The sequence below is a fragment of the Emydura macquarii genome, unplaced genomic scaffold (genome assembly GCF_026122565.2).
Source record: "Emydura macquarii macquarii isolate MOO-44397 ecotype Brisbane River unplaced genomic scaffold, CSIRO-AGI_Emac_v2 contig_3348, whole genome shotgun sequence".
Lineage (NCBI taxonomy): Eukaryota > Metazoa > Chordata > Testudines > Chelidae > Emydura > Emydura macquarii.
Genome location: NW_027133485.1, coordinates 5,647,906 through 5,673,491, shown reverse-complemented (window position 1 = coordinate 5,673,491; position 25,586 = coordinate 5,647,906). Strand labels below are relative to the sequence as shown.

At 42.3% G+C, this 25,586-nt stretch overlaps 1 protein-coding gene across 1 annotated transcript; it reads right to left on the bottom strand.

The window, feature by feature from the left end:
- Nucleotides 1-1,447: 1,447 nt before the first annotated feature.
- Nucleotides 1,448-24,007, bottom strand: KHDRBS1 (KH RNA binding domain containing, signal transduction associated 1). Its single transcript, XM_067533951.1, has 9 exons — nt 23,455-24,007; nt 14,955-15,079; nt 14,207-14,323; nt 10,931-11,077; nt 8,565-8,698; nt 7,355-7,559; nt 6,143-6,210; nt 5,668-5,726; nt 1,448-2,724 (listed from the first exon to the last, which is right to left on the bottom strand). Exons 1-9 carry the CDS (start codon nt 23,762-23,764, stop codon nt 2,627-2,629), a joined length of 1,263 nt encoding a protein of 420 aa, XP_067390052.1. The 5' UTR covers nt 23,765-24,007; the 3' UTR covers nt 1,448-2,626.
- Nucleotides 24,008-25,586: the final 1,579 nt, after the last annotated feature.

Genomic DNA, 25,586 nt, shown 5'->3' with positions numbered 1-25,586 from the left:
ATTTCCTTAATGGAAAAACAGCGGATTAAAGAAAAAAGATCCTGCATGCAAAATTACACAGGAAAGAAAACATGCAACTTAAGTTGAGCTCTGAACAACATTTCATAGTGAATATCAATGTTGGGGTCTATAAGGGCCATCATTTTACATTTTAAATAACTGAGCAGAATTTTTTTGGCAGTAGCAGGACTATCTATATTCGGTGTCATTTTACATTTTTGAAATTTAAGCTTTCAGATTCCTTTTTTTGCCCAGGTTACATTACAGTGCATTTACAAAGTGCACGATTATTGAAATTATCGCTAATTTATGCAAAAGCATGTGGTCTTTTTTTAAAAACATCTATTTTTAAACATTTTTTTTCAAATTTTACATTAAAATTAACATTGAAGAATTGTTTCAATAAAGTTTATGCAAGTTGCCGTCACAGTTTATGTAAAAGAGAAATGTGCTATTAAAAGCAGACATTTAGGTTACCTTTTGTTTTTTGCGATGCATGTTAGCTTTACACATCCTTATTCTCCTGCGATAATTTTCCTTTAAAAGGGGGGTATAGGGTGATCTTTTCATCAAGCAAGACATTATGCCCTGAAAGCTGACTCCAAACCATTGTTGAAAATTGTTATTTACATTTTAATAACAATCTACAAATACAACTTTTTGTTTTAAAGTATTCCCCTCAATCATGCACTGCTACAGGCAGTTTGGTTCCTAATATTCTAGCGCATTTTTCACCCCCGAGCAGTTTATTTCTCCCCCCTAGGATGTCAGATTTATATTTTGCAGAGAAGGGTAATAGAACAAACCATCTCAAGTTTCTGTAAGCAGCAGTTTACTTTAACCTATTATACCTTCCCAGAAGGATATTAAAAGCAATCACCTGCCCCCTTCTCAAAACAATTGTGGGTTTGTAACTGGCTTCCCAAGTGTAGGCCACCTTAAAGTAGGTAGGCATCACCTTTAGACAAGGGTTAGCTGTGTTCACAAACAAAATAAGCTCCTTTTTTCCTCCTGTTGGTAGCTAGTTCTTGGAATTTTCAATCTTCATTTTATCATTCTACTTTTAAACCAGCTATTTCAGACTCCATCTGGAGTCTGTAGAACGCTGAGGCCATCTAAAATCTGAATCATTAAACTAATTCAGTCCAGCACCATAAACACTCCTTTCACTTGCAGTTTTGCAGAAGTCAGATTTCTGCTTTAGTACTGGTTCAAACTGCTTTCAACAACTTCCAGGGGGTGAAAAAAAATGCTTTTTTTCCTCCTTTTTAAATTAAGCTCACTCACCAGCTTGATAGCTTTTTGTAAAAGTTACAGAAAAACACCATTTTTAGAATGTCTCCATATTTTAAAAAGACCATTAACTTTAGCATTAATTTAAGTTTATTTGAAAGAAAAAAGCTATTTTATTGCTCAACAAAAAAATGACAATTCATCACATTTACTTTGATTAAAAAAGGACTAAACTTTATTGACAAACTGCTGCAGACATTTTGACAAGTTTTAGCTACCTATTTAGGCAGACTTACACACGTAGCATTTAATCTTCAAGAACAAAGTGGGAGGACAGCGTACAAATCCAATTAGGACTTTAACCTATGTACAAAGTGAAATTTCTCATTTTTTCAGCTGCAGTGTCCCTTTTTATATAAAGCTAGTGTTGAGACACACTTGAACAAATCACTGGGATTGCTAAATATTGACACCTTTGCCAATTTTAAATTTGTATTGTATTATCTGTCCCAAACACCCTGAAAAGAGAAATCTGTAGTTTTACAGAATGCAAACCTGCTATCCATTTAATACTTTTCTTTCTAATTTCAACCTTTGGGCAGTTAGACAAAGCCATGTAGTAGTTTAATTTGTTCTTCCCTTAAAAGTTCTCCACATAGAACCAAGCTAAGAACCCCTTTACACTGGAACATCTCTTCCCAAGCATCTCTCAACACCGCATGTTCGGGGCTAGATTTCAAAACCCACATAAAAAAAGTCAATTTTACAACCCTAATTTTTTTAAATCAATTAACTTTAAAAAAACTATTTAATTTGTTATGAGGATCTTTGTATTAAAATTTAAACTTAAGATTCATCAGCAATCTGCTTTTAAGGAAAGGTTGATATCTGAGCTTACTTTTAAACGGTGGCAGCCACTACCGTTACATTATGATTTTAATTCTTAAAAACAGCCCTGAATTTTGAAATGTAGCCTACTTTTGGGAATCTGCAACTACAACTTTTACGGGTTGCTTAAAAACCAAACTTAAAGATTAACAAAACCTTAATTTCATAACTATTAAGCAAGCATGTCACTTTTGAAACTAACTTTTTTTAACTCAACTTTTATTAAAAAAGGTACAGTTGTGTTTATATCTAAACAACAAAGAAAGAAAAGCAATCTACACATTTAAAAAAAATTAAAGTTGGTCTTCTAAATCTATTTAACTCATTTTAAAATACTACGTACAGAAGCCAGAATGCGAGGTGAGGATGGAGTGGGAGAAAAGGGGGCCACGAAGAAAAACAGTTAGACAATTACTTGTCTGGTGTGGGTAAAGCAACAGGAATCCTGGGAGATACAAGACTCAGTAACAACTGTTTGCTCATAACTGATATTTTTCCCCTGTTTTTAATAGCGTCCGTAGGGGTGCTCTCTGTAGGCCCCCTTCACTGGCCTAGCTGGCGGGGCCTTCAGGGAGGGCCTTGTTCCATTCCAGTCATCTTGGCCTGCAGAAGACAGAGCAATAATCGTCAAAGTACACAGCATGCTAATAGTGTGAGATGCATGCATATAAGGGCAGAAGCCCAACTGCACTGTGTACCAGTTAGAACATCTGCCTCCAGTTTTGATATCACAACCTCGTGAAGACCAGTGACATTAATATTAATATTCCTCTATTGGCTCACAGACTTGGCTATCAATTGGTTATCTTTTAAACTTTTATAAGATTCATAGATTAAGGCCAGAAGGGCATCATGAACATCTAATCTAACCTCTGTTGGCCACAGAACCTCACCCACCCACTCCTAAAAGAGACCCATAACCTCTGGTTGAGTTACTGAAGTCTTCCAATCACGGTTTAAAGATTTCAAGTTACAGAGAATCCACCATTTACAGTAGTTTAAATCTGCAGGTGACCCATGTCCCATGCTGCAGAGGAAGGCGAAAAACAAGACTACTGTTTATTTACAAGATTCCAGTGTCAGATATCCTCAAGTTCCACAAATATTAAAGGCATCACTCTACCATGAGCATATCTTACTGTGCAAGCGTTTATCAAAGGTAACTTGTATGGGAACTCCTTTGGAAGTCTTCAGAGACAATACCCATACTAGGACAAATCCGATACCTTTCATCTAGGAATGACAAGCAATTAATTTCAGTAGATCTGAAATGGACTCCAATTCCTGAAGCAGATTTGGCAGCCAGCCTCAGCTAAGGTCACAGCTATTAAAGCTCTTTCAGTCTGTAAACAGGCAGCATTTTATAATCCATAAACTCTGATTCAGCTGTGCAGGATATTGCTACAAGAAGCATTTTTCTCCTTTTAAAAATAAAAGCAAGGAAGCCTCTTTGCATAAGCCTGCCAAAATGACTAAATTTCTACCACTACTCTGGGATGGCAGTTTCATACTGAACCTAGAGATTTAACAGTCTATTTTCTGCCAGTTAGTCACTGTCCCAGCTCTCTGCTCCTACTGAGGGATTATATTCTAGAAGATACTTTCAATGCCTGTTTCCTGAGATCAGGATTTTATTACTCCCTACACATGGTACCTGCACCAATATGTATAACTGAGGATGGCAAAAAGTTTTCAGTAGAATCTTTTGCCATATAAATAATTACTGAAACAAGCAAAATTCAAATCGCATTCTCCTGGAGTTAGCTCAAATCCCTAATATCCAAGCTCAGCTTTCAGTGTGGCTCGTGCTTGCAATATTCTTATTTTGCACATCTGCCACTCTCTCCATAGGTCACCGGTTTCATTGGAATAAATATACACCAAGCACCCAGAGGCAAGTCTTAACATTCCACTCACCATCGTGACATGCATTTTGATTTTCCTCAAAGGAGCCTCCACACTGGCTGCACAATTTATTTTTCTAATTTTGTTTTCATGAAAGCAGAAGTCAAAGAAAATTATTGTGGATAAATAGATTATCTGTGGCAACTTCATGCCAAATATACAACGAGCAGTTTGGCCTTCAGATCTCAAACAACACTGTTCTCCTACTAAGCAGAAACACAAAAGCTTCTTTGTGCTGCATGACCAACACAGGCAACAAATCAAGGCATTTAACAGCCATTCTAAATGGAGGCACCAAAGATATCCAGCATTACTGACAGCAGCTGTCTATTCACATTTCACTTAGATTGATGATAAAGTCTTTGGTTAGGCAGCTGAATTTAAACTTCATGCAACACAAGTATGGACCAGTATGCTACCAAAGTTAAACCTCACTTTCTGCAAAGCAGGAGGTTAATATGGCCTTGCACATTTGTATATGCTTAACCGTGGAACGGCTAGCAGCTCCCCCTGCTTCTCCCTGCCCTGAAAACATCTCATACCGCATGTTAGCCACATTCCTCCCCTTAAACATGCTTGAGACCCAAGCCCCAGCAGGAATGGGATTCCCACTGGAACTCATTAACACTGTAACTTAGACTGTAGAGGTTGCTGGAGAGTGTGCTTTCAATACACCAAGTGGCTGATTGTACTGGTTTTGTAGTATTTTCAACTTCTGCTGGTCTAAGGAGAAAGATGGGAGACCAAAAATCTCACTCTCTGACACATGGCAGTGCAGTTCACAACTAGCATCCAGAACTGCCTCAGTTTACTCAAGCCATTTACATTCTTTATAATACAATGCAATATATAATAAAAAATACTTTAGTATGGCTTCTCCAAGTGTCGTCTCCTCACATTTGGTTTAAACAGCAGCATTAATTAGATCAGACTTTTTAGTCTATACTTCCCGTGCAGATTTTGGGAAATTACAAACTGAGTATTTTCATTAGCTAAACATAGGCCATGTATACAGTTACTACAGAGCTCTACTGAGCTAAAGAGAAGACAATGCTAGATTAAAATCCATCTTTCAAGCAACTATTTACTGCAAAGTCACTCGCAGGTGGAAGGGTTTTGAGGATTACAAGGAAGCAACAGAAGTTGTGCATTCATCCAACTCAACAAAATATAATCCTTGCAAACCAAACTGCTGTAAAAGCAATGTTATGGGTGGGAATTTGGACCTTCAGTTGCAGAGTATTCCAGGCACAAAACTGACAGATCCTGAGAAATAACTCACTTATGGAGGGGTGGGGGAAAGAAAGGATGCAGGGGCAAGAATTTCCACATGGCAAAACTTAAAGTAAAGTCACCTCTGCAAGAGTCAAACTAGATAAGAGCCTAACTAAACCATGATGTATGACCTTAGTTTGACTGTCATGTGGACCTGTATTATCTGTGGAATGTAAATATTTTCCCCATGAAGGCTAGTTTCCTTCACCACTCCCCTTCCTGACTTTCTGGAGCTACACCATCAGTATTTTCTTGCTTTAAGACAGAAAAGGTAAAATGAACAGAGATCCGATAAACTGCAAGCAATTCCCAACTGAATTACAGCCCCTTCTGTCCCTGTCACATAAGCAGTGTGTCCATACATACCATAAGCTTCATAGGATTCTTGTGCCTCCCCATGTCCATAATCATAATATTCTGTGTCCCTGAAAGAGGAAGACAGGATATGTTTAAGTTAGCTGTGTAGAGGTGAAAACACTGATTCCCAAACCTCAATAGCTGGAGCATTTAAATTCATGCAGACGGTCAAGAATAATTCAAGACTTACTTTGTAGTGCTTGAATTAGGACACCCAAAACCACCCCTATTACCTTGGGTAAGTATGACCACTCCTTTTACAGACAGAACTAAAGGCAAGTGGGACGTTTCTCAAATTTACCTTTCCACACAGGCTACTTGATTCAAACACATTAGAAGCCAACAGAACAAGGCACTCCCCTTGGGCCTCAAAATGTTATTAAAAGAATGGAAACATATTTCATTTCTGTAAAAATTCTGTAAAAAGTCATGCAGAATTCTCTCTTAGTAACAGGATTAAAGGCGACTGAAAAATGACACTTACCCTTGGCCCTGGCTGTAGTAGCCTTCGTATCCCTCATAACTCTGCTCCGCATATGTATCATCATAACCCTGAAACAGATAATGACATAAGGATGGATACATGTGGAGGGTGTTATTCATCCTGATTAAGGGAAAGAACAAAACTGAATTTACTCCGCAGTGCTTTTCAGATGAACCTGTAAATCCGAGCATGTCCTAGAGGGAATCTTTGTCTTGCAAAGAAGGTGGGAACGTTAATCATCTTCACAAGGCATGCCAGAGTCTTGCAAAGTGTCCAGGGCTGCATTATGTCCACACTATGTCAGAAGTCTCATAATTGGGTCCCCCAACATAGGATTTACAGGTAGACACTAGTTTTAACCAGACCCAATGGAAAACTGAAGGAAGTTTTGCCAAGAGATGGAAGGATTTTTTTTCTCTCTCGAGAGAAACCTCACTGTAATGGTTCCTCAAATATTTACTCTGTTACTCATGGGAAGCAAGTCATTGTGCTGTTTCTATCTCTTTAAAATGGCAAGAGCACATTTTCTAAACTCAGCAAAGAAAATGCTGAGGGGTATGTGTCTGTAGTGACAACAGTGGCATATTAACCAAGTTTATTCACATATTAAAGTAAGTTCTTACCACAGTTACATGGTCTGAAGACTCCAGTGCTCCCTGCTTCTACATCTACAAGCAACTGTCTACAGAAACATTTTGATTATGTTTTTCTGCTGTGCACCAGTACTTGCGTCAAAATACAATCTTGGAGGAGAATGATTTCAATGCAACTGACGTGTGCCCAAAAGTGTTTGCTTATGGCACATACGGAAAATTATTAACAGAGAACAACGACCTCACCTCAGTTCAACCATTCAGCTTAGTGCCAGTGTTTGCTGCTAAATAAGAGCCATCAGTGCAGATTCACTGATGATTGCAATTCCTCTGTTAATACCCCACATTTAGGGTATGTCTATCCTTCAATTAAACACCTATGGCCAGCCCATGCTGGCCAACTCAGGCTTGCAGGGCTGTTTAATTGTGTGTAGACCCTCTGGCTGGAGCCCCCAACCCAAACATCTACACCACAATTAAACAGCCCCTTACCCAGAAAGCCTGAGTCAGCTGGCATGGACCAGCTGCAAGTTTTTAATTTTAGTGCAGACATACCCTTAGGATCAGTAAGTAATTGGCTTCTAGCTACCTGGAAAGAGTATGTATTAAAGTTTCTTACATAATCTTCATAAGTTTCTGGTGCTGGTGGAGGAGGAAGCGGTATTCTCTGAATGCCTGCTGCACGAGCTCTTGGTACAGGAGCGCCCCTTACTGCTGGAGGAGGGGGTACACCACGGGCCACAGTAGCTCCTCTAGCTATGGCACCCCTCACTGGTGCTCCTCGCACTAGAGCTCCACGAGGAGGGCCCACCACACCACGCCCCCTTTAAAAAAAAAAAAAAAAGGATTAGAAATAGCCATATACGTACTCTCCAAAACCCACAATGATGTTCTGAACATCTAAGACAATTTACCTGTATATACAAACATGCAAACAGATCAGCAGTTATTCATTATGGTGCTATAAATAGGATGCATAAATAGGACTATAACGCAACTCTAGTAAGAATCTAGTAATGCTGCATAAAAGCTACAAATATGAAACATTACCACAGGAAAATGCAGAGACAATACCTGAATATCCAAGAAGTCACCACTTCTAATCATCTTAAAAGGTGTGAATCTGCAGAGGTTGTCTGGTTACTACAAAAGTAGTCCAGAACTTTTCCACAAAATTTACCATAGCAAACCTATTCGCCTGATCAGCTAGGGCAGAAAGAGAACCCTGGGGTCTTACAAAGTCCAATGAGGAAATGACTAACCACCTTTGAGTACTAAACAGATGTAGACAGTAGCAAGGGGTTTCTCCTTTTGTCTTTCATTTGCAATAAATGCTAACTAGACTGGCACTGTGTAGCATAGATTCATCACTGATTTAGTCCAATGCCTGGAGGAAAGTAGCAGTGGCAGGACAATAGCAACATCAGGCTTTCAAGAGAGTTACGCTCAAGCTGCAGATTTTCAGTACACTGGACGGCCCACTGATGGGGATGATGAACTAATAAGCTTTAGTTTTCAACTTTTACTTTATCCTTTAAATAGTTCCAGAAATCAGATACGATTTCAAGCAAGGTGGTTTTCTAAAGCTACTGCAGTTCAGGTTACAAAAAAATGCACAAACACCCATTAAAAGTCTTATTACCCCCTTTCTAGCACACCCACTGCCAAAGTATACAAGACCATAACTCCCAATTTAATAAAAGCAGCCCTTCAATACTGGAAGTTCCAATATTTGGTGTTCAGGCACAGCAAAAAAAGATTCACCACTTTGCTAGCCTACGTAAATGGTAAGACTTCCCATTTCCAGCATCGATACTTTTGAAAGTTACCTAGGGACAGGTGGAGGAGGGGGAGCTGCTCCTCTTCCTCGCACTGGGACCCCTCGGCCACGGGCTGGTTCTGGTACTCCATTCAGATAGGACAGCTCCAAAAACTGCTCCTGGCAGATGTCATCCATCATATCCTGAGAAGAAAAGGAACGGAGAAAGTCAACTCCAGACACTAGCTAGCCACCCTGTGCTCTGAGGTGTCAGAGGTTAACATACAGAGCATCAGTTCTGAAAACTGAGAGTCGCTCCTCAAGCTGCAGCAGCTGTCAAAGTGTCTACAGTCGCCTTTTGAAACATGGGTTCGCTGCCAGCCAAATGGTTTCAACAGAAAATGCTGCTCCCTGCTCCAAAGACACACTGCAAACTGATCACCGCACTCACAAAAGCTGGAGGATCTGGATGCAGCCTGATGAAGAGTAAATGCCCATTTGCAAATCCAAGCTGTCTTTTTCACATTTCCATGAACACAGCACATCTCTGCTCCATGTGTTTTTATCTCTCAAGGGGTTATAGCTTCAGGAATTAGAAGGTTCTGTAACCCAGAAGCAGCCATTCAATGCCACTTCTTCCCCAAACACTCACACAAATCAGAGAATCAGATTACCAATATTAACCTGTCTGTCGGGATTCCAAAGAGCTGACACAGCAACACTGCTTCTGTAGGCTAAGCTTATTGCATGCCCCAGGTGCTCCTTGCATATCTCTGTTCTCCTCTTCAAGCTCCCTGAATGCCATTCTTTCCATCCTCTATTTCTGAGACATGCTGCAAACACCACCACCCCAATGTCAGGAATTCTGCGTGCTCTCCACTCCCGCCCCCAGCCCCACACACCCTATTCTTTTCTTTTTTCTCCTTCAGGGTGGTAACATTTTAAACTCAACTGGGACAAGGGCAGAGCTAAAGTAAGGGCATTGTTATACTGGAATGTGTTATTTTCTGCCATCAATCAGTTCTTTGATCTATAGAGAATTACAGAGGTGGCTGACGCTGTGGTTCTGCTACCCAAATGCCACGGGCGCCATGTGTCCCCCGTTTCCCCTGTTTGTTTTTCCTGGGTTTTCACCAAAATCAAGAGGGTTCCGCTTATTGACATCCAGAATGTTCCCTGAAATTTTGGAATTCATCAGACAGGGTATTCAAAACGTACTGCTTTACATCCAAACAAAACAATAGCATAAAGTAGAATGCAAGGGCCCCAGTCAATGAAAACCATCTCCAAATTAAAAAAATGGCATAGATGCTCATATAACATGCCTGGGTATCAGCTGATATAGGTTGCTTTGTGTCAAACCAATTAAAAGTGGTGGGAACACCGATTTAAGAGCTACCAGGACTTCGCACAGAGGATCTGACTAGTTTCCCAAACTACAGAGAACTATATATTATACACACACATTTGTAGTATGTTGCACTCCTGACTCCTGTGCATCTTCTCTTCCAAAACAGGAGGTGGCAACATATTTCTGTTTCCTTCCATGAATTGAAGCCCAGATAAATGGTAATGTGACAAGTTTGCTAGCTTTCTTTCCAGCAGAGCTCTAAAGATTACCCCAAGTCCATCCATACACCTGTGGTTTTTGGTCTAACCTGTGAAATTTTTCCACTAGGTCTCTACAAGGCAATTTCAAGTGATGAATGGAACTCATTCAAGAAATCTATTGCCCTACAGGGCACAGCTTGCTCTCTTGACAGAAGAGCTGGCATACAAGCTCAGACCAGTTTCATCCACCTCGTCCAAAATCCTGTCATATCAGCCAGGAACAGATGTTTCCAAGAAGGTGGTACAGGAAACCCCAAAGTGGCAATTATGAAGTAACTAGCTTCTAGAAGAAATTTCTTCCTAAGCTTGACAAGGTGAGTGAGATAACATCTTTTATTGGACCAACTTCTGTTGGTAAAAGAGACAAGCTTCCAAGCTTATACAGAGCTTTAGCATCAGAGCTAAATACAAAACAGAACAGATTGTTTAGTGTAAGTAGCTAACACACATTGTCCAAGGCCATTCAAGTTAAAGTGGCCAGTTAACTAATAATATGTTAACTGCTTATGCTAATTAATCTGTTCCACCTTGTATTTAGCTGTGACACTGAGTACCTTTCCCTGACCTGAAGAAGAGCTCTCTGAAAGCTCAAAAGCACACTGGTCCAATAAAAGACATTATCTCACACACCTTGTCCCTCTAATATCCTGGGATTGATACAATTACAACACTTCCTAAGCTTGGTGAGTTAGTGGTTAAAATATCTTCCTTCAGGGCACAAGTTAACTAATAAATTAGCCTGAAGTAACTACTGTATGTTCCCCAAGGAAGAATATCAAAACCAAGACTCTATTCTGAAAAGCATCAAGAAACAAAGTTACATACCGGAACAAGGAACTTCTTGACCTCTTCCATGGCATGGGCCATGAGAGCATAGGCCTCACAAGGTGGTCCAAAGACTTCAATGAAGACATGCAGATCCATATTTAAATGAGCATATTTGGGATCTCCGCCTTTGCGCAGTTCTTCCTCCTGAAATAAAGCATGATTCAACTTCCTAAAGCCAAACAAGGTGCAAAGAAACCATTTTGTTCCTTAAACATGCTTCTAAGCATAGATTAGCAGAACAAGACTGTCTACTCTAAAATTTTCTGCCATGTTTGACCATGCATGTCAAACAAGAACCTCCTCAAGACTTCAAAACAGGTTTCTGGCATACGTATATTTGTTCTGAGAGTGGGGCTACAGAAAAATAAAGTCATGTTACAGGAAGGAAACACAGTCTGCAGTGCCAGAAAAAAAATGAGTAAATGGAAAGAAAAAGGGAAATAGGTAACAGTCCTGAAAGGTAAAAATATGAGGTAGAGTTCTTTAAACAAAAACAGGCCAATTTTCCACCAGAAAATAGCATAATTCAATAAGGATGGTGTGACAGTCTGTACCCGTGTTCATCCCTTTCACAGAATGATAAGTTTTGTACAAAGTATGCCTTGTGCAGTATCTCTTGTAAACTCATAATTTGCTGATTATTGTCCTGTGAAATGTGTGGGGCAATACTGTACGTAAAGATGTAGAGTTCTACTGTATATTACTAAGACAGGGGTCAAGTCTGGTGGGGCATGGACTAACCAGTTCCCCAAAGACAAAAGCTAGCCGACACCTCAGCCAGGTAACAGCAAAGTCAAATAGACCACCACCTAGTTAAGTGGCCATTCTTTGGTAGGAAAGAGGGTGTGGGCAAAAATCTACATCTTGACAACAAACAGCTGAGAGTTCCCCTTTCACTTAGACTTTCTGTCTCCTGAACCCCAGCTGGAAGTGATTTTTCCCAACAGCAGCTGGAAATGACTCTTGCACAAGACAGAGGGCTTTAAGAGAAAGCAATCCGCCTCTTTCCCATTCTCTCTACCAACATCATCAACATTTGATGAAGAAAGTAAGCAGCACTGGACTGGGGGAGACTCTGACTGAAACATTCAGCCAAAACTATTGGCACTTGTGGGGAGACAGTCCTTTGCTCTGAATTCACTTAGCTTGTTAAGTTATGTGTTAGTTTCATTTAACCTTTTGTTTCTTTGTTACCAATTCTGACTTTTATGCTTCATTACTTGTAAACACTCAAAAATCTCTCTTTCTGAAGTTAATAAATTTGTTTAAATATTTTATCTGAACCAGTGTGTTTGGATTGAAGTGTTTGGAAAAATAAGATTTGTGCATATTTTCTATTAATAAATGACAGACTTTATGAGCGTTTGTATTGTCCAGGAGGGTGCTGCATAGTACCAGACGGACATTTCTGGGGACAAACCTGAAGTGAGAATTTGCTGGTGTCCCTCTGCAATATAATTCAGAAGTAACTGGCTAGAGCACTCATAATACAGCTGCGAGTAATTTGCATGCTGGAGGCTGTTTATGAGCAGACCAGGAACGGTCGCTCTCACAGTGAAGCAGTGTAAAAGGCGAGAACTGAGAAAACACCACAGTCCAGATTGTACCCTGGGGAACATCACAGATGGACATTTAAAAGAAATGCTAAACACCTGCAGCTCCCATCAACTTCAGTGGAAACTGTGAGTGTGCACAACACCTCTGAAAAAAATCAGACCATAAAGTTTTAAGAGGCTATTTATTAATGATTTCATTGTGATTTGGCCTGGGTGAACTTTACTGCTGCTTTCAGTAGTATGTACTCTGTGGTGCTGGCTATACAAGTCAATGGTACTAAACTGGTTTGCCATTAACAGCTAGTCATATTTCTTCTGTGTAACTGCTTTTTATCACTTCCCTTGTAACTGCTTCCTGCTCTCAAATGCACAGCTGGATTCAAGTCATATGTTAGCAGCAACATTCTTATGCAATGATTTGCCTACAACTTCCATCTTTTTATATCAGTATGAAAGAGGTGTTGGTACTTGTATTAATGCACTGTTGTAACTGCTTCTTCCAGAAGATTTTTAACAGAAATAAGTAACACCATTCCCTTTCAACAACACACTTCTCCTTCCCTCCAGGCACTACTTTGCAATGAAAAATTGTGGTAACGCCTCAGACTTGTGGTTTTCCAATGCCAGTTCAGTTTTACTGTTGTGTCTAAATTCAGCAGATTCTTACCAAGATGGAAAAAAATCTAAAAATAAAGGTGACTTGCAAAGTTCAAGTAAAAACTGAGTGAAATCCTAGCTTTGTGTTGACTACTCCATTTAACCAGGATTTAGGGGCAAGGAAGAGGGAAGCACTTAGCACAGAAATCAGTTTCTGTAGTTTTTCCATTCAGAAATCCTCCTGGCACTTTACAATTCTCTGAAGATAACCTAGAATGCCTCGTTCTTTGACACCATCAGTGAACCAGTAAGTGTCTGGAGGATTTCACATAAGTGTGAAATATTTAAAAAAAAAGAAAATGTATTCCTTTTCTGAATGCCCTCCCATTGCCGGGGGGGGGGGGGGGGGGCGGGGGGGGGGGGCACTAAGGCCACGTCTACACTATAAAATTATGTCAACCTAACTTATGTCAGCATACAACCACCACAGTTATTAAATTGTTTATGTGCGCATACATGTCTCCTTGTGTCAGTAGTGTACATCCTCTGCAGGAGTGCTTGCACAGATTGTATTTTCATAGAGAGGCATTGTGGGACAGCTCCTGAAAGCCAGTAACAGTTGACTTGACACTGTGTCAACCTAATTATATCAACTATGACTTTGCACTGCTTGGAGAAGTGGTGTTACTTCAGTGTCAAGAAGCACTTATATTGGCAGAAGTCAAATGCAAGTGAAGACACTGCCACAGCTAGGTCAACGCAAGGCAGTTTATGTCGACCTAACTATTAGTGTAAACCAAGCCTGAGTAAAGAGAACGAGAATTGCACTCAATTCTTCAATTTTGCAGTTCAGCTTTCAAAAGAAAAAAAACAGTTAGCCTTTGCATGCAAATGCACAGAATGTTTAAAAGATGACTGGTCACCGTAGGCCATATTTTCTGCAAGAAGTTTAACTCAACCATAATAATTTTTATACCAGGTAGCATATACATGGAGTAAGAATATTGTCAGAGCAAGAGACAAATCAGCACCCAGAGTTTTAATGATTTTCACCTTTGTAAAATGCTTTGAGATCCTCAAGTGAAAGGCAATCTGTAGATAGGGATTTTCAAGCCCTTACCTTTGCTTTGTCTCTCATTGAACCTTTTCCAAGCACAGAGATCTTGGCGCCAGTTTCTTCCTGCAGTCTTTTGATGGTGTTGCCCTGGGGTCCCAAAATCTTCCCAACGAAGTTAAACTGATAAGGGACAAACAGATTTAGCTCCAATGCTGAGTGAGGTTAATAACGGTGGTTGTTAAAACTGCACTGGCAAACAAGGTTCATGCACATATCAGATGCACTGAACACACAGAAAGTTTAACCAGGTCATCCACGCCCCCGCCTCATAGAAAGTCTCATGGAGATAAACTTTAAATAATTTTTTTGTAGAAAAGATGTAGCAGCTGGCTGAAGTGTTCTTTAATAAATAGATGTTTTATTTGCCAGCAATTCATGCTAAATTAACTCACTTAATCGATTTAGTTCTAATTTTACACTCCAACCATTTTATGAACAACAATTCTTAATACTTAGAGAGTCTTAATTTTGAAGCATGAAAAGAGAGCTGAAGAAAAAACTCTACTCTGGTAATGAAAGAGCATCACTACTCATAGATGCTTACACTTTTATCCTGACATTCTAGAAATGCAAAAATTAGAAATAAGATACTGCAAATTTGCATAGAAGAAATTCGACAGTGATAGTGGATTTCTCTAGCACAACTCATAACAACACTTTGGGAACAACACCATTCACTAAGTATAGCATATAAGATCTTATGTTTACAGATAAATCAGAGAGACTTAGTCAGTTATTTTCTGGCCCTCACCTTGGGGTACTGTTTGACAGGTATCAGAACACGCTCCTTCAGTTTCATGTTCTTGTGGGAAAACAAATCCAAGTAGTTCTCTTCCTCATCCTTCTTTGTTTCACCCTTCTGAATTTTTTCAATTTCTAGACAAGATAAAAATAGTATAATTTACGTTCCTCAAACTGAAATGACACTTTACATTCAGTTGCATTATGACAGGCTATAGTGCCCTAAATTCTCTGAGAGTATATGTACATTTATAACTATGGGACAACAAAATTTGGAGGTGTTAAAAAAGGCAGCACATCTAGTCTAGCCTGTTTGTCTCTCTACCCGGTGCCCAAAATCTAGGACTCTAGAAGGACCAAGGATGTTGCTGGATAGTGCTAAGCAAAGGGGAATGGTGGATTATGACACAAGAGTGACCACAATTGACAGTGAGCATGAACCCAGATATTACCAATATGCCTTCCAACCTTTTCCCAATTTCTGGAAAAAAATTCTGGGACTTGAACTGACACTGGTTAGGTAAGTCAGGTTCAAAGGACTACTGCTTATTCCCATGAACTATCGAGCCAGTGTGAAACTTTGAAGGTTAACATTCCTGTAACTCCTCTGTCTGTGCAAGCTCAGTGTAATTCCTTTAGTTTGTCATTTAGAGAGGCTTGTGCCATGCTAAATTAGAGAGGTGAAGGCGTTTCCAAATAAAGTTCTCGTGAACCCCTTGGTCAAACAGCCCTAAATTTGGACCCTTAGCAGAACTCCTACACCTCATCAAGCACACCAAATCTCAAGGTGATCTGAGAGACTGTAAACTTTAGAAGACTAAGGGCTGTTCTACAATGAAAAGTTAGGTCAACCAAGCTATATTGTTCAGGATGTGAAAAACTGACACCCTTGAACGATATAGTTAAACCAGCCGAAGCGCTGGTGTAGAAAGCACTGGGTCAATGACCTAGCTACCACCTCTCGGGGAAGTGGATTCACTACAGAAAGGTGAAAACCCCTCTCACCACTGTAGTGAGTGTCTACACTAACGTGCTACGGAGGCATAGCTGCATCTGTGCTGCCGGTGTGCTTTAAGTTTATACGCAGTATTAGAAGAGCAGAGCTTTAAACAGAAACCTCATCTTAATATTAACCATAGCAGGTCTGTTGCTCTGCTAGAATACAAATATCTCCAAGCCAAACAGGGCACCCAACCACAACTTCCTCCAGCCTCAGAGAAACAAATCTCAAACGTACTAGTGCTTAGAACACATCCATTTCAAGGAGGCAGCCGCCTTGGAATTAGGTCAAGTCTGTTTAAGGCCTTGTCTGTACAAGAACGTTGTATCATTCTACATAAGGGTATGATTTTAACCCAATTTAGTTAAACTTATTTTGGTTCAAGAGTAGTTTATTTAGGTTTATCCTAAATTAATCCCTAATAATTTAAGATAAACTAAAATTAGTGTGTCCACAAAGGAGTTTGTACCTGTTTTAACTGGTTTCCAATGACATCTTTAGTTAAACCAGTGCAACTTTCACAAGCCCTAAATATGTGGTTTTCAATTATATTAGCTCAGTTAGCTTAAGATAACTGAAAAGCCAATTTAACTCTTGTTAAAATGCAGACCTTTACATCTGAAAGCACATTAATTGATTGTGTAGTACCCTGTGGGGTAGCCTGAACTAAAACACAGCCATCTAACATCACTTCAAGCATGTTAACTTGCACTGTAAGGGTTAACAGGGCTTTTCAATCGTGGCAAGTCATCACAACTGGAAAAGTTTTTTGGTTTCAACATGACTCTGGCTTTTCAGTTTAAATTTGTTGGTTTTATAGCTAGCTAATCATGCAATCGTGGGGAAAGAAAGGTAGTGCAACAGACTGAGATGAAAACACAGTAGTCTTGGTCATAAGTCTGGCTAGAAGCCCAAGTACCTTTGAGAAATATGATTGAATGTAAGACAATCATCATGGTCTAAAACCCTGACATCCTGGCTGTGGATAGAGATGACACTTTCAGTGAGAGGTGGCACAGGGAGGGAGAACCCAATGAAGGGGAATCATATGCAATAGGAAATTACACAAAAGATTAACATCTCATTCGAGAAGACACTTGTATCACTGCAGGGTGGACAACAATCAATGATTTTTTTAATTCAAATCAGATTTTTTTATTTTAAAAAAATCAGTAAAATACTAAATTTCTCTCATTTAAGAAAAAGTTGCAATTAAATCTCATCACAAACATGCTAAACCTACACTTACAGTCTCATAAAAATGAATTAATGGCTCTAGTCTGTCCAGCCTAACTATCAGCTCTTGCTTCTTGAAGGTTCTGGGCTTTCAGTTTCTGTTTCTCAGCAGACTAAAGTCACATGTGCAAAGAAAGACACAGGCTGGACAGGACTGTTTTTGTTCTGTGCTTATGTGGTGGTGGAGCTGGGCCAAGCAAGGCAGAGGAGTTAGTTAAAACACTGTCTTAAAGACAGAGAGACAAAGGACGGAGGCAGAGTAGAAAGAAACAGTGAAGTGGACTGGAAAGAAAAAGGGAAGACATTATTCAGTACACACAGAAAAACTGTCATGGCTTCTGGGTGTAAGAGAGATCCTATCTGGGAATATTTTGAAGAAATTCATTCCCTGGGTAAAAAAGAAAAATGTGTCAAGTGTAAGCAGTGCAAAAAGAAGATGCAGGGCCCCATTGCAAGAATGAAACATCATAATGAAAACTGCTTATTGGGAGAAAATGATGTGGATGAAGATGTCTGAAGAACAATGCGGATCAACTGGTTAGTAACGTAAATAAGTCACTTTGCAATGCTTCACTGAAGACAGCAGGAGGATCCAAACTAATTCTCCCTCAAGATGTTCAATGGAATTCTGTGGTTAAGTGTTTTGAACAATTTATTAAGAACTGGCCTAGTCTCATAAAACTTTAGAAGAAAACCATGATAAAATAGATGGGAGTATCTCGTCCAAAGTAGCGAACATCGGATTAAAGAGGAATGTAGAGGATATGCTCAGCATACTGAAGTCTATATCCATAGCCTTAAACAAACTTCAGAGCAATTGTTGCTGCATTGCTGATGCTGTCGAAATTTGGAAGACACTTCAAGAGACACTGAAGAAAAATACCTCACCAGAAAGATAAACTGCAGACAGTAAAGAAGCAAATGGATCAAGCACTAACTCCATCTCAATTTCTTGCAAACATTCTCGACCCCAGATATAAAGGTAGATGCCTAACTTCTGAAGATGCTGCTGCTGCCATGGCATGGGCATCTGAAAATCACTCCTCAGTTATGCCAGTCATAATAAATTTCAGGGCTGGAGCGGAACCATTTAAACAGTACGTTTACTGATGATGTTTTCAACAAGTCACTCCCCTGAATAGGTGGAAATCATTAGCCAGGCACCTTGAAACAAGAGTTCCTTCAGTTGCTTAGCCAACTTTTCACAGCAGTAGCTTCCTCTGCAGGTAGAGAGAGAATATTTTCATTGTTTGGTATTATTCACTCAAAGCTAAGAAATCGACTGGGAGTTGAAAAAGCAGGAAAATTCGTATTTCTGTTTCAGTCTATGAATAAAAATGACAGTGGGAGTGGAGAAGATGAGAGCTAGTTGCAGAAGTTTTAAGGACAGCGTACAAACGTGTTGTGATGACTTATCTGTTAGAATTAATAAAATTTGAAAATAAAAAAAAAATTAAAAAAGAGTTTAAGGACAGCCATGAGCAAGCAACTCAGGAGACTGCTGCAATTGCAAATGTGAAACATTTATGTAACATTTAAGATTTAGTTTAATAAAAATATAAGAGCTATTGTGTTTGTGATTTAGTTTTTACCATTCCTAATGTACTGCTGCTGCATCTACAGCGTGACACAGGTAATGAATATTATGTACTATTTCCTAAATAAATAAAAATCAAGTTATCTAAAAAATTATACAAAGTATACCCTCCTAGATGTTGTAAAATGCTGTACTCAGTTGTAAATTAACATGTTTTTGTGATCAGATTTGCAACATTGTTTAAGAAATATGTGAAGCAGTATCAAGGGGAAACTTGATGTAAATCAATTTTCTCCTGGTGATTTAAATCATGATTCAAATCAATCCACCCTGTATCACTATGATGGGCCCAGTAGGAGAACTGAACAGAACTCAAAGGTTCAGTGGGTCTTTCCATAAGCTTTGGTAGCACCAAATTAAAGTCCAAAAGCAAAGCAGGTTTTCAAATGGGAGAATACAAATGTGTACGACCTTTTAAAGAAACATTTCATCAGGCAATGATGAAACACCACAGTTCTTTTCAAATGGCCACTGTAGGCAGAAATAGCAGGTCAAAAGGTTTACTCAAGGGCACACCAACATGTCGTTTGCTAATCAGCCTACTGCATGCCAGCAGGGTCTACACAGGTCAGTCAGTGTGTGATACGATGTGCATTAGAATTCACGATGACACGCACTACTGCACCATGTAGATGAGCCCTTAGCTGCCAGAAATAGCTCTGATGACAGTGACAAGAAAAATGGACAAGGCTTTACCATGAGAACATCTTTTAAACCTGTTTCCATTTGACAAGAGCAACAGCCATTCTGCCCATCAAATCGTGAAAGGCCCTTACATGACTTGGAAGGAGGAGGAAACAATCAACACATCATCAGCTGGGGATGAAAGATAAAAGGGGCACCTGCAAGCATGTGTTACCAGCTCCTGAGACACAGACTGACTCTACATCAGGTAGTACTACTGATTCTCAGCAACTTAGATGGAAGGGATAAGTATTCCCAGAGAAATCTGCTTTTCTTTGAAGACATATAGGGAGATGGAAAGGAAGCAGCAGCCATGGTCCCTTATCAAAGTTCACAGGACCCATATTGAGTAAAACCTGCATAAGAGCTAAGGAGTTGGCCATGGGAACATCAGAAGCTCCAAACACTGTGTCTGAACCAGGCTCCTCAAAGTGAAGTTACAGTGCAATAGTACTCACTTATCTTGAAACTGAGAAGAAAATGGCATTGGACTTAGATTCTCAGAAACTGTGGGCCCCATGGCACCAAGTCACTCATCCACAGTGCTGAAGGATCAGGGGAAATGAAGGAACTGATTCAACTGAATATTTGGGGATAATCTGGGCTCTGCACCTGACATCCTTTCCACCAGAACCCTGAGAAAGCATCTGTAGCCACGGGATAGATAAGCTGATCAGTTGATTGGTCAAATAATGTCAACTGCCAGTCAACTGACTGCCTATTATTTGACCACAGCCAAATATGGTCATATATTCCAACAAAAATGCCCTAATGTAGGCAGCAGCCTAACTTTTTGATTGCATCATGGTGCCATAGAACTTCATTTTATTGTTCCACATTTTTCTGAGTTAAAATAACTCAGTTCAGTAACTTTTTTTTAGTAGTAAGGCATAAGTATTTAAGGCTAAGCCAACTGGAGACCATAAAGTCTCACTCTTCGTTACTGTTCTAAAAAATTAGTGCTTTAAAATGTGATCATTTTTTCACAATATTTGACCGATCAAATGTCCAACACTTTGTAGGCACATTGCCAAGAGAAGCAGTATGTGCCTCTATACAGATGACCGATCTGACTGGCCCAAATCTGAGATATTTTTATCCTTTGGAGGACTCCTAGGACCCAAGGAAGATGAAAAGCAAAATCCAGCAGGATCTCTGTCAAAGCCATCTTCTGCAACCACCGGAAGTGTAAGATGTGCTTTCCCTGATCTATATGAAGAACTTAGATCCTTCACCATCACAAACCATTGAGGGTTACTTACTGGGGGACTTTATAAGAGAACGAGTCCTTAGATGTTACATTGGCCGAAGAAACTATACAAGCACAACTCTCAGAACTATAAATAACCTTTCAGGATGAAAAAACTGCTCTGAACACAAGCTCTCTTTTCTCAAGTCTCTTGGCGACAGAATAACAACTTTTATTCATATTCTTGAATATTCACAACTGGGTTAATCATGTGAAAGTTGCAAGACAGCACTGAAATTGAAGACCTGTTTATTCACTAGCCAGGTTTCAAGAAGGCAGCTGCAGTATTTAAATGTTCCCAGTGACTGCAGCCCATATCAGAATACACATACTTCAAGATGAGATTTAATTTAGGTCCTATGCTAGTAGCTTTGTCTGACTGGAAAACGTATAAACGGTTTGACATTCCAACCTAGTAATCTGCTCATGTAATCCAAACCAACGAATGATGGGATGCCAAAATTTCAGTTCTGATTGTGCAGGTATCCTTCGAGTAATGGAACAGAATTTTAAAGTACAGACTGCAAATTCTGAATGGTAAATATTGCTGAGAAAGTCACTCAAGCATAAAACCAAACTGGGGCACCGGCTCAAAGAGAACAGAGCTAAAAGTGTGTTGCAGGGGTAGTGTGTACTTTAACTCTTCACTTCCTAGCTTTCATAAAAGTTTAGACACCCTCTACCTTCTGGAAGAGCACAAGCCACAGGCCTGGTCTAACTGGCTGGGGATTTTAGCGGTAGTCGATGGGAGACACGCAAGCTACGTACAGTAACTTGCATATCTCCCATCAGCTTCCTAATGTCTACTTACCACAGCGTCTCCACTGCACTGTGCCGACGGGAAATGCCCTCCTGTTGATGCAGTGCTACACAACTTGACGGGGTGGATTTACAGAGTCGACTTCCGGGTTTGATTGAGCGAGTCTTTACTGCTGCCCCATCAAATCCACAAAATCGATCCTGCACTGCCAGCTGAACCGCAGGCAGTGTAGACATAGCCATAGAGGGCAACCTTAACCCAGGAGAGCCCCTTGCTCAAATGATCCCAAATTTGGACCATTAACACTACCCTGCATTTCCATGAGGCACAGCAAATATCAAAACAATATGAGTAAAGCATGAGGATTTTAGAGCACTTAGAATAGTCAAGCTTTAAACAGAATGTAAAGCTGAACTTAACTATAGCAGAGCTGGCAGTTCAATGCAATACACAGAAAAATATTTTCTAAATGTAAGGAAATATTCAATATAAATCCTCAATACACCACTCAGCAATTAAATCTTTGTGGGGGTGAGAACACCATTCTTTGTGCAAGAATTAGCTAATGTGTACTGCACCATAAGATTTCACTTCATTAATATAAACCTGAAGGATTTATCTCTGCTATTGAAGACTGGTAAGTTGGCTCAAGGGCATATTAGTGAAAGTACTGTTATAGGCTAAGATGTTATAACACTCATCTTTAAACACTGTTCAGGAAAACATGATTGTTTTAAGATGACCCTTTAATTATCTTGGGAATAATACAGATATAATTTATAAAAATCTTTATACGTTAGTTTACACTACCTCTCCCCCTTGTTACACACAGTAAGCCGTTAGCATTTTAACTTGTTCTAATTTTTAAACCAACTACAGAGTTTCAACACAGCCCTGTCTACTTGACACAGCTACTGAATGTGACTACAGTGCAGCTGCGCTGTAGTGATATGGGGAAATCTGAGCAGGCAGGCGATTGGACAGTGATGAGCAGACAAGAGTGCTAGCCTCATCGCAGTCACAGAACAAAGACTGCCATACCATCCCCATTTAGTTTCATCAGAGGCGTGAAACAAGCTCTAATACAGATTTTATAGTGGTGAATCAAAAGAAAAACAAATCTACAACCCTCTGTTGCAAAATTTACCACCATTCCCTTTAGCCTCCTCTCTTCCAAGGATGAAAAGGACCAAGATGATCTCACATTTTTAAAGAAGAAAGTTCTAGGTCCGTGTTTAATCCCGCTCAATCCAAACCACTGGGGCTGGATGCAATTTAAGATGCACGCCTTTTTTATATAACTGTTTAAAACCACCGAGCCATTCCAAGTGCCTCACACCAGGAATAAGCTGAACTGCAAAACTGCCCCCGCCCCCAGCCTCGGCAATTTAACTTCTCCATGCCTTGCTTCCACCCTGCAGGCGAGACAATTTACACGGCAAACAGGAGCAAGCAGCAGCAAGCCCAGGCAAAAAGACTATGACCCCTCCCCAGCTCAGCCTTCCCCACCTCCCCCCGTGAAGACCAATCGCTTGTGCGAAGGGGGGGGGGGAGGCGGCGTCTGGCAGGCCAGCCTCATGGCGGCCGGCCTCCACTTCAGTCCGGGCTTCCCTGCGACGCGAAAATCCGACCCAGCGAGGGGAGCCCGTCCCCGCCGGGGGACACATGCCGAGGGGCGGGGCTGGGCACTCAGGCACCTTCTCCGCTCGGCCCGATCGGGGCGGGGGATCGGCTCCGAGCGTCGAAGGAAGAGCGGGGCCGGGACCGGGACACCACAGCCCCTCCCGCCCGAGCTCCTGTCCTGACCCGCTACGCCTCCCCCGCCGCCCACCGCGGCCTCGGGGCGGGTCTCCTGGCCGCTCCAGCCTGGCGGGTCCCCTCCTCTCTGTCCCCCCGCCGCCCCCGACGGACGGACAGACGGACGGACCGCCTCATCCGGCCCCCCCCCCTTTCTCGTTTCTCCCCTCCCCCCCCCCGGCGCTACCTGCCGTCAGCAGCTGCATGGCGTGGGTGAAGGACGGGTCCAGGCTGTCCTTCTCGGCCATGAGCTCGGGCAGGTACTTGTTCTCGGGCTCCATCTTGACGGTGGCCCCGGGCAGGAGCGGGGTGGGCGCGGCGGTGGGGGTCTGGGAGGCGGTGGCGGCGGCGGTAGCGGCGGGCGGGAGAAGCGGCGGGGGTTGGGCCCCGGCTCGGGCTCCCCCTCGGGCGGCCCGGCGGGGCCCGGGCGCCGCTTGCCTGGCGGCGGGGCCCGTGGCTCTGCCCAGCCGGGCGGCGGGGTCCTCGCGGCGCTGCATCCGCGGAAAGAGGGGGCGGGGGGGCGGCCGAACGAGCGGGGGGAGCGAGAGGGCGAACAGGGTTGCCGCGCACCGACCGCCGGGGCTCCCAGGACAGGAAGTGAAGGACCGGAAACACCTCCCCCCTTCGCCGCCGCCAACTCCTCGCCCACTGCGCCTGCGCTCCCGTCGCCCGCTCCCGTGCGGCGTGTACGTTCGCACACCACCCTGGTCTCCGTCAGAAGGATCAAGCAGTAGGCATGCGCGCTGCCTCCGTCGGGAACAAAGCGCCGAAGTGAGCTGCTGCGCATGCCCAACCGTCGCCCCGGGGCCTCCGTGCGCATGCGCAACAGTCAGCGCGCGAAGACCGGCGCGCGGGGCGGTCACTGCGCACGCGTCGAGCGTAGCGGCGCCGTATTAGTCACAGCTCCGCCGAACACAAAGTACCAAAGGAACTCAATGCGCGTGCGCAGCCCGGTAACACTCAGGAGAGGAGTAATGCGCGTGCGCAACCAACGCCTTGACTGAGAACAAAGCAGCTACGACACCTACGGGCGCGTGCGCATTGTAGTCTCCTCCCGAAAATTCAGGGCGTAGCGTAGTGGCCTCAATGCGCATGTGCACCTCCCTTCCCCCTCTCTCCCGGCCCTGAGACTTGTGCTCACTGCGCAGTCTCAGAAAGAACGTGCTGCTTGCGCATGACATTCCTCCCACTAAGGCGGGCTGTGGGTCTGGGCTGCCGGCTGCGCAGCCGTTGGAGTCACGTGGCTGGGAGAAGGGGCGTTAGGGCGAGGATTGGGGTGCTGGGCGGGGCCAAGGCATGAGACGAGCCAATGGGAAACAGCCCCGGGCGGGGGCATGAGCAGGGCATGGGATGGAGGGGACCAGAGCCCAGGGACGTGGGAGGTGTAGGTTGTGTTGTGTTGTGTTGGTGGGTGTTATGGGGACATGGAGGTTGCGGGTGTGTGTTGTGTTATGGGGACACGGGTTGCAGGTGTGTGTTGTGTGGGTGGGTGTTATGGGGACGTGGGGTTGCGGATGGGTGTTATGGGGACACCAGGGTTGCAGGTGTGTGTTGTGTGGACGTGTGTCATGGGGGTTGCGGGTGTGTGTTGTGTGGGTGGGTGTTATGGGGACACGGGTTGTGGGTGTGTGTTGTGTGTGCGGGTGTTATGTGGACACGGGGGTTGCGGGTGTGGGAGGGTGTTATGCGGACACAGGCAGCAGAGTGTAGGCCGAGGCAGGACTGCGAAGGCTAGCCCACGCATGCACACACCGGCTATGCCATTTACAGCAAACCAATCAAAAAGAAAGGCCCAGGACCCCTCGGCACTCTTGCCCAGAGACATACCAGGTCATGGTGTAATGTGGTTTTGGAAGCAGATCTAAGGCCTTGTCTACACTAGCATTTATGCCAGCAAAACTTTTGTCACTCGGGTGTGAAAAAAACACCCCCCTCAGCGACATACATTTTGCTGACACAAATGCTCGTGTAGCCACATTATGACAGTGGGAGAGACCTCTCCCGCAAACATCATCAAACAATCTAAATGAGTGGCATTAGCTATGGCGGCAGGAGAGCGTCTCCCGCTGACATAGTGCTGTCTGGTTCTATGGGCCTTCTGTTGGGCAAGACAGGACACCTCTTGTGGAAAACTAGTATTTCACACTTGATAATGCTTCTCTCCTGACTGAGGGTGGCGGGGTGGGTTACTGTTTCAGAGCAAACACTTAAATACCAACAACATGGGATATAACTAGTATAAGTGAGCTTAATGCCTGCAGCAACTCTCAAGCATATCATAAAGACAAAACACATTTTTATAAAGCTAATACCTCACAT

Coding starts and splice junctions, on each gene's coding strand:
- KHDRBS1 (XM_067533951.1), bottom strand. CDS start 23,764: ATGCAGCGCCGCGAGGACCCCGCCGCCCGGCTGGGCAGAGCCACGGGC. Junction 14,324..14,954: donor CTGTCAAACAGTACCCCAAG/GTGAGGGCCAGA, acceptor GTCCCTTATCAG/TTTAACTTCGTTGGGAAGAT. Junction 8,699..10,930: donor TCAAGAAGTTCCTTGTTCCG/GTATGTAACTTT, acceptor TTTTCTTCTCAG/GATATGATGGATGACATCTG.